General features: G+C 37.5%; 2 protein-coding genes across 3 annotated transcripts; both read left to right on the forward strand.

The window, feature by feature from the left end:
• The first annotated feature begins 302 nt into the window (after positions 1-302).
• On the forward strand, positions 303-8,758 carry vamp8 (vesicle-associated membrane protein 8 (endobrevin)). Its single transcript, XM_008417281.2, has 3 exons — positions 303-526; positions 6,113-6,280; positions 7,384-8,758. Exons 1-3 carry the CDS (start codon positions 512-514, stop codon positions 7,567-7,569), a joined length of 369 nt encoding a protein of 122 aa, XP_008415503.1. The 5' UTR covers positions 303-511; the 3' UTR covers positions 7,570-8,758.
• A 128-nt stretch (positions 8,759-8,886) lies between these two features.
• Positions 8,887-14,707, forward strand: LOC103469538 (vesicle-associated membrane protein 8-like). 2 transcript variants are annotated; one of them, XM_008417280.2, is made up of 4 exons: positions 8,887-9,002; positions 9,635-9,857; positions 13,282-13,449; positions 14,443-14,707. In XM_008417280.2, the coding sequence occupies exons 3-4, from the start codon at positions 13,285-13,287 to the stop codon at positions 14,626-14,628; spliced, it is 351 nt and encodes a 116-aa protein (XP_008415502.1). In that variant the 5' UTR covers positions 8,887-9,002; positions 9,635-9,857; positions 13,282-13,284; the 3' UTR covers positions 14,629-14,707. The 2 variants fall into 2 exon arrangements, with proteins under 2 accessions (XP_008415502.1, XP_017162116.1); XM_017306627.1 differs by lacking the exons at positions 8,887-9,002; positions 9,635-9,857 and having other exon boundaries at positions 13,198-13,449.
• Positions 14,708-15,226: the final 519 nt, after the last annotated feature.

Consider the following 15,226-nt stretch of genomic DNA (forward strand, 5'->3'; position numbering starts at 1 on the left):
ATGTGCTGGGAACAACATCTGAGTGTGACGCCACAGTAGGAGTGGCTCAGGTGTATTTTACGACAATGAGAGAAGTACAGGTGCAGTTTCAAAATAAAAGCATTTTAATTTCGCCGTAAGGTGTAGATAATGGCCATAAAACGTTGGCTTCACCCATTAGCCCTTTAAACAGTTTAAACACTTTAAATGACCTTATTATTTTAGTGTTTTCTCGTCGAGAAACAAATCGTATATCGCTGCGAGGTTGCGTATTTTAATGTGACGGAGGAAGCAAATTGTGATGCGGTTCACTTGACACCGGCGACGCGGAGGAATTTAGTCAGAAGGGAAAAAAAAAAAAAAACATCTACCAGGAAGTTAACTTGAAGAAGGAAACGTAGTTAGAACTTGAACGTATTAAACTTTTTCATTTTAAACCAGGCTTTTAAAAAGGTCTTAAGTGAACGCAACAGGGTTCAATTGAAAGTTGGACCACCAATTTGCGAGCAAGAGGACTTTTGCTTCTAACAAGATGGACTATGATCCGGTAGGTGATGAGAATAATGGCTGAAGCCTCTGTTTGTTGCTCAGTGTGAACCTTTCGATGCCACTGCTGGCCGCCATACAGGCAACAGGTGCATTTCTAGAGAAAACAGATTCAATGGAAGGAAGAGAGAATTAAAACAGGCTCACTCATATTAACTTTTAAACGTAGAGGAAGAAAGTTCTTGCGACGCCGAGCTAAAACAAAAAAAAAAGATGGCCAATAATGCCGCCCAATGGCCAGCTCTCACCAATAACTGCGTCGTTGAAGTATTTTTTATTTTCTATTTTTGTTCAAACTAAAAACTTCTCACTAAAAAATTTATCCATTTCACATAACCTGCTGTGGTGATATCATTGACATTTTTTAAATTCATTTTAAACAAATATATGTAATAGTTTTCTCCCAATGAGTGTGTGCGTCCAGCTCTATTAAATTCCACTCTTTGGGACTGTTGAAAACAAACCTCTCTGTGCCCAAAGGCAGACAGGTACAGTTGGCAAATTACGTCAATTATACTTGTATCCACTTAACTGTTATTAAGTTTGGTAAAGACAAAATAACGTAATAAACCCACTAAACATGTACGACATGCTGTTATTTCGATAAAGCTGGTATTTTGGAATAATACCTGCTTTACAGATATGCTGCCAGTTTTAAAACATGAGTGATTAGTTGCTGTCCTTTAGCTTCCCCAACCGTGACTGTTTCTTTTTTATTTTTTTCTTACAAGTGGAAATATTTTCTAATACTACAATGTATCTTTCTTGCAAGCCATGCAGAAGAATTTGTTCACCCAGCTGACTGGCAGTAAGCAGCAACGGGTGGGGGAGGGGTTCTCCAACTTCCAATAGAAACTGAAGTAAATCATTCAGTTGTGTTTAATTTAAAAGGCAAAGCTGTGATGAATCGAGAATCCGTATATCAAACTTCCTTTGATATTAGTGGCTGAAGTTGCAGTTCCCAAAAGACTAAACTTAAAAATACTACAAAATTATTACCTTCATTTCGTGACATCTGCCGCAATTCACCTTTCACGTTTTAATAATTTACATAGAACAGCTTATGATTTATATATTTTCTTGTCTGCATCAACCACAGATCTATGTACAGTAATGACTATAAATAAAGTGGGGTGGTGGAAGAATTGGTTCTCAAACATTATGACATTTCTAAAGCTTCACCTCAATAAATCCAGTTTTTAGGAGAGATTTTAAAACGACTGTAGTGGCAGTAGGAGATGGAATATTTTTACCTGATATTGTTTTACAACTAAAATAAAAGTTTCAGTCTAAAGTTACAGTGTGTTTGGTTGAAAGGAGCAGATTAGTATTGTTTTCATTTGAAAATTAGCAGAAAGTTGAAATTATCAGGGGAAAATCTGAGATAACTCAGCTGACCTGATGTCAAAAACAAAAATGGCTGCTGTGTGTTTTAAAACCCAGAGATAGCTGCAGCAATAAACCTTTTATTTTCATTTCTGGRATCTAAATGGATATATTTTGTACATCTGTTAGTCAGTCTGTCCCTTCAAGCTTCACTGAAAACAACAATTAACAAAATCCACAGGTTTTCCTTGTTGCTGGAGTTTGACTAAGTTGCTGCTGAGTTCATTTCCAGATTTGACTTCATTGGTAAATGATACACATTACAGAGAGATTAGCCAAAGAAAACATTTAAGTAAAAAAAATAAACAATTTGACCATGTATTGAATATTCTTTTTTTTTTTTTTTCCATCACATCGCCAAACACCATGAAATTGATTAAAGGATAATTAAAARGTTTTAAAGAAATCTTTATTTCTTTAAAATAAAGTTGTTTTTCTCTGTATTGTATTGCACAACTTTGTGGTGAACTTTTGTGCTATATGACTTGATATTCTTTTTATATTTGTAACTTAATATGCTCATTTTAGATAAAAAAATTGCTTTTTATTTATCATTATTATTCCTTTTTGTTGAAGATTATTCAGTTGTCTGTTGCACGGTAATCTATTGAATTTACATTGATTGTACCTGGAGGGAGTACARATGAAAATTAGCCTTTATGGCTAACTCTGATCATACTTTGTCCCTTTTGAAATAAATAAATAAATCAACAACAAAGCAAATTGTACTTTATATATTAATAAATCCGACTCCAGAGGAGTTGGTGGCTCACAGGTCATGAACCTTACCGCACATCACTGCTGACCACCATAACTTGTTCCTGGTTCTCTGTCTTCCTCTTCATCTCAAAGGTCTGTTTGAATATTTATGTTTGAATATTTCTGACCAAGGCTACCTGGCTAACACTAACAAACCCTTGGTTTGTGTTGCTAATGCCACAGAGTAGCATTGGTCGTCTTAATATCTAGAATTATAAAGTTACTGAACAGTTTATAGTAAAAACATTTAATGCAAACCAACGAGGAACTGCTTAAGTGTTATCAAGATTTTAAAAAGGCGTTTTTATGTAACAAACGTTTTAATTTTCTTTACAAAAGGGACTATTTATTATGATTTAGACCATAAAGAATCTCAGAGCACATTCATTACCTCTATATTATTCAAAGCTTGGCACTTATTACATTTGGGTAGTAAAATCAGACAGTTAGGATTTGGAGATGTGGCTAACAWGGACAAGGGAAATCAGTCACTTTGCATTCAGAGCAGCAGAGAAACACACACTGTAGTCTTAGGCTTTTTTTTTACTCCAATATCTTCAGTTTATATAAAGATATAAGCTAAATAACTGCACTCCTATCATCTCACAGGCTTTTGTATGAGTTACTGAGTTCAGCTGGAATACCAAGACCACTTTCCATGAATCGGAGACATGCCCCTCTTTCTGTGAACAGAGATAGCCGTCAGCCATGCAGTGTGCCTTGAAGGAGTCATTGGTGTGAAGAGATCAGGAAAGGACTGAGCTAGGTTTGTGTGTCAGGCGAATAAAACGTAAGGTTGGATGTCGCTCCTTCCTTGGTGGACATGAGATTTAGCAAAAAATAAAAACAATAACATACAGTTAAGCATTAACTAATGAAGCTATTAAAAATCTATAAAACTTGCAACTGAGATGAGACCAGCATGAAGACKGAGGATAGCATCAGTCAGACAACGGATGACGCAGGAAAAACCTGCTCTGTTTCCTAGATACGGCTTTGTTTAGAGGCTGCTGCCGTCTTCTGGGATAAGGAGGTGTGTGAGCGCGCACACACACCTGCTGCCATTTCTGCTTTGAATTCACACCCACAGCATTGAAAAATGAGTTTACTTTACACCRTATCAAACAACCCCAGGAAAAAATTATTTGGCATTCAATGGGGTCGGCTGCCGCATTCAAGAGTTTTGATCAGTGATCTGAAAATGGCAACACGATACAAATCAGTAGGTCATATTTAGTGGATGGCAAATCTTCGGTGGGTGTGAATGTTTTCTAAAGGTCTGTCTGAATATTTATKATGAGTTTGAATGAATGTTTACCCCGTCATGCATGAAAGGGATTCTTCAGMAATTGGGCTTTTCCAWGTGAAGTTGGTTCGTTGTAAAGCAACCAGACGTTCCTTGGTAGATTCCAAACTCAAATTTTGTATTTTTCTTAAAAACAAAGTTCATATCAATAATATGGCAAATGGCTGAAAAACTATTAATGTTAAGGGAAAGCTAAAACATTGAGCTGTCTCACATAATGGTGTTAAATGGATGTACCATAAATCAAACTTTTGGATGGGGATTCTAGTTGAGAACAAATTGAAGCCTTTTTTTGTTTCAAGTGGTTTTGTCCAAAATGATGCCTTTTTAAGACTATTTATTTTAGTTCTGACAGTAAGAACTAAAACAAAAAAGTGGTGTATTAGGGACATTGCATATTTWAAAAAAAGAAGAGTACATTTCTGCCATACAAACTTGCAAGAAAACATCTYTGACTTGAAACTCATAAATGTTCAAGTTTTGTTCTAGAATATTTCTGAGATTAATCTCAAAATTTGAGTTTTTTTCTAGAAAATTCGGAACTTTTCAAAATTGGCGGATATTTACTCCTTGTTTTACACTGTTATAGTTACCACCAGCATAAGTTGCTAAATTAGACCTGAAGACTTTTCTCCAGCTGCACTGAATACCTCGGTTACTGCTGCACACTGCTGGTCACCTGTCTGAAATTAGGCTTCTTGTTTTCTCTCATAGAGCAATGAATTCAGTGATTCAGATCATACTAAATATGATACTTTGAAAACTACACCTGGTCCCTGTAATAATCAGTACTGTATTATTTTAGTAGCAGTAGGAATAATTTAGTTTAATATGAAACAGGTACCTCACAATATCAGTTTTTGTTTCTAGTGTCAGTAAATCCTCTTGAACTATATTGGATTTAGTTGTTGAGATGATCGTACCATGAGACTACAGCTCAACCTCGTCTCACTATATCCTCCCATCTGGTCAGCAACTTCTTGGGTTTCTGCTGCCAGAAGTGTCTTACAGAGAWGAGTCTGAATAGATGGCATTACCACTGTCTACTACAGCTACATTCCATGCAGCTCAGACRCTCCTGGTCATTTCCCACATAGTTGAAGAAATTAAAAAGAAATCTCCCATGGACAGTTGGGTGAAACCTGGCTAGACTGTATAATGTTGGGCTTTTGACACAACTCACCTTTACTGACCTTTATGGTTGACAATTTGAGGAACTAGATTTTTTTGTTTTTTAGCAGTTATGTGTTTGCACCATGTGTAGCTCTACAGATTACCCCATCTGTTAAACCAGCCAATGAATGCTGAGATGTTTTATCACCTGCTGTTGAGTTCAGTCTTCTCAATAAAACTAACATAGTTTTTCTGCTGATGCTGAAAGATTTAATTGCCATTGTTTCACTAATGTTCTGTGACTGTGTTGATGTCACAGCCGTTTCAATACCTGTTAACGGAGAGACTTCTATGAAATGTGTAAATCTGCCTACTCACATTTAGACTAATCACTGTGCATAATACATAGATCTTACTCTGTATTATGGTGAGCACATTGTGAGTTTTGTAATGTTGTTATTTAAGCTCTAAAGGTTTCTTCCCTGTACTTTGCTGCATCTCTGCATGAATTTKGGTGGTACTTTGATTTATTTATTTTATTTTTCTTAACCAGACACTTAACGTAAAACTCCTTAAGATTTGTAGACTGTGAAGATAAGTTTATCCTGCATGTCCAAAGTCTTGTGCTTATTCTGTAATACATGATCTATTTTCAGTTGTATTGGGTTTAAATCTTAGTCCAGAGATGCCCACAGGCCTTYTGAAGAGAAATAAGACTGCATACGTTTAAATAGTTACGCTGATAGTGCTGCTKGAGTTTCGAACCATCACAATTTCTTGGAAATAGGTGAGAGTAGAGCACCAAGGATTTGAGTGCACAAATAWTATTATATATTTGACTGCAGCATATTTATTGGGTSTAGTACATGCGATAAAATGGGATGAAATGTGTATTGATGCAGAGAATGTCTAACAACCGCAATTTGTCATTGAAGAATGTCGAGTCCTCATTGACATTGACATTGTAAAGTTGATGATAACTGATGTATTTCAGCTAATTCTGTGTACTTTGTGCYGCCATAGGAGCGGGGAGGAATCGAGGACGCACCAGAGCCCAAGGACAAGGTCCAGAACCTGAGGGATCAGGTGGATGGAGTGAAGAACATCATGACGCAGAATGTGGACCGGATCCTGGCGCGAGGAGAGAGACTGGACGACCTCATGGGCAAGTCGGAGGATCTTCAAGCAGGGGTCAGTCTTGCCGCCATATTTTTATTGTTATATACTTTTGCTCTCCTTCTGGTTTATCGGAAACACTTGAGTTCCACTGTGTAGGTTTATTGTTGAGCCATGATCACAGTGGCAGTCATTATGAACAACTCTGAACARGATGTTTTAGACACAGTGTATGGGGGGAAAAGGCAAATAAAGTGTCATCATCATTCTTCTGTTGAAYGCAACTTTTAATGGAGAGCGTTTCAGTCAGCCACCTTGGAAAGAGAATGAGCTCATTAACCCCACAGCTTGCTGCCTCAGGATCARATGTCTCATTACACAGTACGCTTCAACCCATGTCACATTTTGATTTTGGTATTCATTAAAGGTTCACTTGAAGTCTCTGGGAGTGAAACCAATCAGCCACTATAGACGGGAGTCTAAAGAGTGTATATGGATTCAGTCATCAAAAGTCCACACAAACGCCCTGATTATATGTTTTTTTTTTAAACTTATCCAAATAAAGAAGCCATTTTGATTGGGAAGAACTATGAACAATCTTTCACTAGCTGTGTTTCCATTACATATGWGCAGAGAAATTTGTCAAAAAAAACACAATTTTGCAATTGATGCGTTTCCATTAAATAAAAAAATGCGATTAAAATTACATGCAAATAAGTTTGTTTACACAATGTTGGCGAATAACATGCAGCCCCATCATCCACCAGCTCCTCCTGGTGGATGATCACGTGCCTTGTATGATGCAAAGAAAAAAGGTGCAGTTTCCATTAAGCAAATTTATTTTCAAAACATCAATTTGCACAACTATATAGTCAGTGGGAGCGCAGCTATTGTCTTTTCATTTTATTAAAAAACAGAACACTGATRATTGATGAACCAAGAAGAAGGAMAATTTGCTTGTCCTAAAGAATTAAAGCACAATCCTGGARCTGCCAGCCTTTTTTCCTGTCAATGTGTCCTCATCCAGTGACATCTATAGGAAAACTTCTGTTTAATTTGAGYATCTGAATCATCTACATGATGTCTGAGAATTGTAGCTTGCAGCAGAATGGAGCCTGGGGTTTGTGTGGAGAATGCTGACATTTTGGGTGATCCTTCTCATGTTCCTCCATTCCCAGGCTCAGAACTTCAAGCAGACTTCYCACAAAGTGGCCCGGTCCTACTGGTGGAAGAACGTCAAGCTGATCGTCGTCATCGTGGTGGTGGTGCTCATCATCATCCTCATCATCATCCTGCTGGCCACCGGCGTCATTCCCGTCAGCGCGCCTGTGGGTCCTGTAGTCACTCCCACCAAGAAACCATGAAGGCACACAACACGTCCAACGAGACGCAACGAAGTCGTAAACACAGAATACCGAGTAATATATTAACCCTAGAACATTATTACTACTTCTGGTAAATATTTAAGGTTTCTTTGTTTCTTCAGGTTACTTTCATGCTTTTGTTACAGGCACTTTTAATGATAAACTCTTTGAAACAGTTTAAATAAAACCAGATAAATGAGTTATCTTTCCTTTTCTATCTTTTTTTTTTCCTTTTTCTTTYTACTGGAAGCCCCTCAGTCTTCTCCATCTGTAGCTAGTTAACAGTTAATCTGAATGATTGTAGATTGTTATTTTCCATAGTTCATCGTTTATGTTGACTTTTCCAAAGATATGCTTATGAACTGGGAGAAACTTACCCAACGTGTTACGAGACGCACATTAGATCTTGAATGTTACCACTAACTTCATTAAAGGAGAATCTACTTTTTTACACTCACACGAAAGAAAATCTGCACAACTAAAACCAACGACTGATGTTGGTACGATGAATGTCTTTTTTCTTTTTTTTTTACATTCAAGCATCTGTTACAGAATAGAGGCCTGACATGTTGAGAACAAGTGGGACGCATCACCAGGCCCTTCCAGACTATCAGCTGGGACAGACCGTTTCCTGCCCGTTTATTTCTAAAACATTCAGGCCCACCTCTATCTGCTGCCCCACCACCTGGCTAGCTTCATAGAGGTCAAAATTAATCAAATTATCAACTGTATATAGTTCTCACTAATGTGTATATTTACTGTTAACAAGTGTCTTTGCAGAAAGTGTCTAATYATTAGAACCAAATTATTTAATTCTTTATTTTATTCAATGAAATCAAGAATGATTCCTAGATATTTCTGTGAAAATAAACTATACTGATTTTTGATTAAATKGCACAGTTCTGTTTTTTTGTTTTGTTTTTTGCTGTTTATCAGATGATTGTATAAAAAAGCAGAATGTGTTGGAACAAATTCTTTCTGAGTGTATTATAGCTGTTGTCTGTGTTTGTGGGATGCAGTAGCCTCTATTCTCTTAGCCTGTTTATTTTGACTGAGTGATGCYGCCCGGATAAATGCTGTCCTGATGGCAGACCGCCGCAGAGCAGCTGTGTGGTGTAGCTGCTCGCCAGCGTTTCTGGTGTTTAATGGTTTTACTGTCTGATGAAGTCAATAAATAGTATTTACCTCAGCCTGGTTGTTTGAAACTTGTTTGTTGTTCACCGTGTTGCCTCAAGATGGCGACCTGGTAGCGGTGCCGGTGTGCCGTCTCTGCTCGTTCTGGTTCCGCATGCCGTGTCGCAGCTTCACACATGTGACAGGTGTTATGCCGAGAAACGCATTCCTGCCGAGAATTGCATGTCCTTGTCGCGGGAACGCGCATCGCTCTRARCKCGCATATTGACGAGAAAACGGACTGAAGTCTGACCAAAGAGGTAACTTTTAAATGTATTCGTAACATTATCATGTTTCTTAACCATATAAGCCTTAAAACGGTGAGTTTATTTCGCAGATGAATTGAAATAAATACAGTTTTGACATCTTTTTTGAGACATATGAGTCGAACGTTTTACAGTCAATGATGAATATGTTCTTCGCTAATGATTTGAAATTCCCCGCTTTTCCTTTAAACACCATAATTGCTTAACGCATGAGAAAACTTGGCCATTATGTAGAAAATTTGATATCACCCATAACTGTCCAGTCTATTAATGTAAGAGGAAATGTATTTTAATTTSTGAGCCTGCCAATATCTGCATCCTCTCTCTATTATTGATATGAAACGTATAAGGAAAAGCAGGGCTATAGGTAGGCTCACTTTTTGAACTCTTAAATCCACTCTCCAGAACTTTTATTTTGGCTGAAAATATGGGTTTGMATTCWATTAGATAAACATTTAATATGTGAATGATGGCTAAAGTTTAAATATACCTTTTAATTGCATTAGGCCTTATGATAAGCATTCACCGAAGACAAATATACGAATTTAACTGAGGTTTACATCTAATTTGCATAAATTAAAGTTAATGAGTAGGAAGAACGTAATTGGTCTTTTGTCTTTTTTTAGGAAGTCCTGCTGTGGTCTGAGTGTCCTCTCTACTGTCATCTACTGGGGCTACAGCATCAGAGCCATGGATCTAAAAAGGCTCAACAACCTGATAAAAAAAGRTCTGGGAACTACTGTAGGACCTGTGGAGAAAAGATGGATTCTTCATTAAATCAAGAAATGACATGAGAACTCCTGTTGAGGCAGGTCGGCTGTTCAAGAGTTCTGCGAGAGTTGCATAAAGGTAAGTTGCATTTAATTCCCCTCGGGGATTAATACAGTATTTTAAAATAAAACTGAATTTAAATATTTAATATTCATCCTCCTTGATGACTAGTTATTTTTCTGGGCATTCGTCTGAGTCAGGCGCGGAGCTATAGAGGGGGGTGAGGGGGCGGCTGCTCCCCGGCCCGGGCCGGAGGTGCCAGGGAGGAATGGTTTCAGGTCGCTTTAATGTCTGATTATAGACGGAGAAAGTGCGCCCTCGCCTGTTCAGAAAGGTGTATGTAATGTTAAAGTTACTGTCCCTCAATGGAATAGTAGTCAGTCCCAGTGACTGTTTGACTCAAGGTTTAGCCAATGTGCTTCCTGGGTAAAAATGAAACGAGAAACGCGGCCCATACCGCACCGCAACCCCCCAACTGTTTACAGCAGCATAGGTGATACACGTGAGGGGCCCGSTCATTGGCCCCGCCCCCCGGCCCGACGCTAACTTTTTCCACTAGTGGTCTGAGTCATAATCCACATGTCCAAATGAATGAGGAATAGGATCACCTAAAARCCTGTTCTCCAGGAAGTTCCAGACACAACATCAGAAGATCTTTACAGTAACTTCAGCAGAGAACTGAGCCAGAGACAATGACAGCTGTSGTAAGTATTAAACCTTTCAATGTTTTTTAGAGCAAAGAACAGCAGAGCTTTCAAAGATTTTGTTTTTACCGATATTTCTCTGGAACAAGGCACTACACTGTACATTTTTAATGAGTGATAGGCAGATTCTTTAAGACAAAAGTGCTCCCGTAATGTCTCTGTTCATCGATCATTTCTTCAATTGTTATTTTACAAACTTAAATTTAAAATACTATAATTTTTTTTTAATTTCTAAAGAAACTATACATTTTATTGCACTTTTGAGATAGTTTTTTTTTTATTGCTTTAAAAAACTATTTAATGCACTCATTCATATTTGTTTTGGTTGTCAGAGCCATCATGTGCAACAGATCTATCTGTGAAATAAAAACACAGAGAATGTCAGCAGCTGGTGACAAACAGCCACTAACTCAGCTTCATTTTCAGCTTTTAAAAAGTGATGTRGGACGCTGAGTTTTCCTCGTGTCCAAGGATGATTGGAAAATGACGTTTGASSTCAAACTACTGCRATATCCCACTGCAGCGTCCTCAGCAGTCTGCTGCTGCCGTTCTGTAAACTACTCTCCGTCATTCCTTTGGGTGTAACTTTTTTCCCGACAGGAAACAGATTTTACCATAAATGTTCTTTCTGTCTGGCAGGAGAGCCTGCCATCACCAAGTCTGAATGATACTTAATGTTATTAGAATATATTAAGTCTATGATGGTTGAACGTTAAAATGAACTGAATGGTAAAACTGGACACTTTGCTTTTTGTTTGAAATATATATTGTTGTTAGCATCGTTTCTTATTTTTGAGTTTGTCTCTGAGCCACAATAAACGATCTGGACAAATGTAATACCGTCAGATTAAAAGGTTATTTTCCTGATCAAGTAGAAAAGTAACCTCGTTTTGCTCTAACTTTAGGAAATCCAAACTGACCCGTACAACGTTTTGATGACGTAGAGCTTTTAATCCGTTATAGATGCACTAGTGGTGAAAAATCTTGTTTTAGGATGAGTTGGTAATTCTTCATTATTGTGGGATTACTGTGGGATTTTTAATTTCTAGTGTGTGGTTTCCTTCCAATCCAACACTTTGCTAAAGAATGCAGGTTATTTTTCAGTAGTGTCAAACTTGACATACAAAGCTGTCCTTCAAGCGAGAGCTTTCCAACTCCAAAACAGCTGCTGCTGGCAGGGAATAAAACATAAAAGTGAGAAAAAAACGCTGTTATTTTAGGCATATGGTGTTATTTGATCTATGTTTTTGCATTCACCTGAATAATGTGTAGTTGTGCCACTGCAGAAGATAATTATTTTTTCACTTGAGTGCACTTATAGAGCATTGACCATAGATTTCCAGATAGGTAGTAGATACTCTGAATATACAAAGAAATACATTTTACCAAATTTGAGAACAATTTCTCTAACTTCTTTGACTTCTCCAGACTTGTGAAAGTTGTAATACTGTTTGTTTTTGTTTTGGGATTCTTTAGTTTTTTGTTGGGTATTTTTTATTTAAGGCTCCCTGGTTATGATGTACANCACACACACACACACACACACACACACACACACACACACACACACACACACACACACACACACACACACGGAGAGTTCTCACTCAGCTTCTCGGAAGTTACTGCATATTATCTGTATTTCTTTAGACACCTGCTTTCCCTGTGGTCAGACTGAAGCTCAGTGCTGCCTCTATGTGGCTGACCAATATAAAATATGTCCTACTTTGACATCTGCAGAGCTACAGCATTCAGAAGCTGCCAGGTGATTTCAATGTAGATTTTTTTTTCTCATCCTTCAAGCGAGAGCTTTCCAACTCCAAAACAGCTGCTGCTGGCAGGGAATAAACATAAAAGTGAGAAAAAAAAACGCTGTTATTTTAGGCATATGGTGTTATTTGATCTATGTTTTCGCATCCACCTGAATAATGTGTAGTTGCGCCACTGCAGAAGATAATTATTTTTTCACTTGAGTGCACTTATAGAGCATTGACCTTAGATTTCCAAATAGGTAGTAGATACTCTGAATATACAAAAAAATACATTTAACTAAATTTAAGAACAATTTCTCTAACTTCTTTGACTTCTCCAGTCTTGTGAAAGTTGTAATACTGTTTGTTTTTGTTTTGGGATTCTTTAGTTTTTTGTTGGGTATTTTTTATTTAAGGCTCCCTGGTTATGATGTACATCATTAGTATTTTCAGTGTTTATCGTGATGCTGGGACCAACATAGGGACGTCTGTAGGTCAAGTGAAAGCTGATAAAGAATGCTCAATCCGACTGTGTTGAGGTGACTGTTAATTTTAAAAAGGACCGTAAAAAAAAAAAACAGGAAAGATGTTTTTAATAAGGAATCTGTCATTCCATGTAAATCTGTAGTTTTCCCAAATTAAAAAACATGGAAAAAGAAAATGGAGGCACATCCAAAATGGGATATAATCTATTTTGACATTGCTTTTTGTCACATTTAGTTATTTTAGAGCATCCAATGAACTTTAATATTGGACCTCCTCCAACAATAGGAGTTAAAGTGTTGTATGTTTTACCTTCAAGCTGACTGTAAGGGTAAAAAAGTGAGTGAAAATTGTAATTATAACTGTGTGTTATATAATTATGTATTTACATTCAATGAAAGGTTAATACATTTGCTTCTATAGATGTTGGCATGAAGTCATCAAATTTGGCAGAAATCAAATTTTTTAAGACTCACTGTAAGCGGTAATTTGACGTCATAATAATAATAATGATTTCCACAAACGTAGTTCAGCTGTCTGCCTTCTCTCTGTCCGCCATCACAGGAGATGGAAGAAAAAGATGATTCACAGCAGATGAAAGGCAAGACCAGTGACCTGTCAAGTCAGATAGATGAAGTGAAGGAGATCATGAAGAAAAATGTGAACCAGATCCTCCACCGAGAAGAAAATCTGGATAAACTCCTGGAAGTGTCCAAGTATCTGGAAGACAAGSTCAGCGTCTTCAGTCACACGTAGATCTTTCTAAAACCGCACAGAGATTTGGACTCTTTCTTTCATAAGATCATTTAAAAAGGAGGAAATAAAACTGTGATTGCAGTGAAAGTAAACAGCCAAACCAGTTCAGCAAGGAGCTAAAAATAATAAATGACGTTCGGCCTTTTTCTTCTGCTCCACCAAACTTTTAATTAGGCGCTTTTTAGTTGGGCATGATTGCAGCTCGCAAAGAGAATGAGCTCATTAACCCAACAGCTCTCCGTCGTCTGATCAGATGCTCCTCTGTGTGGTTGGGGTCATGTAGCTACCAGACATCACTGATGAGCCTCAGTCCTAATCAAGTTAATGGACACCAGTCACATTCACATTCATCACCTACAAACAAGGAAAGGTAAAATACATAACAGTGGCACAATCAGTCAGACAACAGTAGTTTTGACCAGTAGCTCATCGTTCCACCTGGTGCATGAATACCAAASAGCTCAGGTCGGTAGGATGAGGCGCCGTCATGTTGTGCTTTAAAAACAACAATTTTAAATTCAATCAGGACGACCACAAACAACATTACCGCTGTACATTAAAGTGAAATGCTCTGATTCACAGCAAACGTAATCTCAAACCATTTTACCAAACCAGCGTCCGGTTGGTTTGGATTCGATTTATTTCTCTTAATAAATGAAAATAAAACTTGAAAAGTAATTTCCGTATTTAACCCTGGCTCTCTTTGTGTGGTATTTTACCACTTTGGGATAATTAACACATTATTTGTTTGATAATGCAAATATATTTAGGTGAGGGGTTCGGGGGGAAAGAGCCAAAAACAAATTAAGAGGTGAGAAGCATCTGCCTGATTTCTAAGGTGCTAACGGATCCCAAAGGGACTTTTTTTTTCCTCTTCTCTTTTTCAAACACACATTCGTTCACAGAGCACGTCCTCGTCCTTCCAAGAAACACATGAATCACTTTTTTTTTGTTATTTCCTCTGCTCAGGCTTATAATTTCAGACGTACAACTAATGAAGTGTCTCGCTCCTACTGGTGGAAGAACGTCAAGCTGATGGTGGCCGTGGTCGTGATCGTCCTCATCATCGTCGTCGTCATCATCCTGCTGGCCGTCGGGGTCATTCCCATCAGCCCWCCTGTGGCTCCTGTGGTCACGCCCACCATCAAGCCCTGAACACACATCAACACAAACACCGTGATGAGACAACATGAGATTCTGGACACATTACACTGCGTCGCACAGATCTGGACAAATTCTGATGTGTATAGTGAACTGTATTTTTCTCAGTAAACTTATTGTGTAATAAACAAAAAGATAAAAATAAATGATTTGATGTTTATTTTGCAACAAACTAAAACAGAATCGACTAATTAGTCGACAGTATTAATCATTGTATTGTAGTCATGTTGCTATTCAGTCAATATGCTATTCATCATATTGATACTAAGTGGGTATCAATATCGGATTGATATTTACAATCAAAACTAGCTTCAGATTCCCTCTTGAAATTTTTTTTTGTTTCTCAAATCTACCTTTAAAGAAAATATTTTTGCTTTGATTTTCTCTGATCTTTTTTTTTTTCTTGCAATTTATTTTAGGAAAAATGAACACGTCTTTTTTTCATGTTTCTGTTCATCATATTAAGAAAGAAATTTTTAAAATATGTTGTGGACACCTTTAAACTTTGTTCAAATTAACAAAATAATTCATATTGTTGTCCCTTCAATGGGGCTTACACCAGCACTGCACACGTCACCGCATTGATTCAATA

The sequence above is a fragment of the Poecilia reticulata genome, linkage group LG9 (assembly GCF_000633615.1).
Source record: "Poecilia reticulata strain Guanapo linkage group LG9, Guppy_female_1.0+MT, whole genome shotgun sequence".
Lineage (NCBI taxonomy): Eukaryota > Metazoa > Chordata > Actinopteri > Cyprinodontiformes > Poeciliidae > Poecilia > Poecilia reticulata.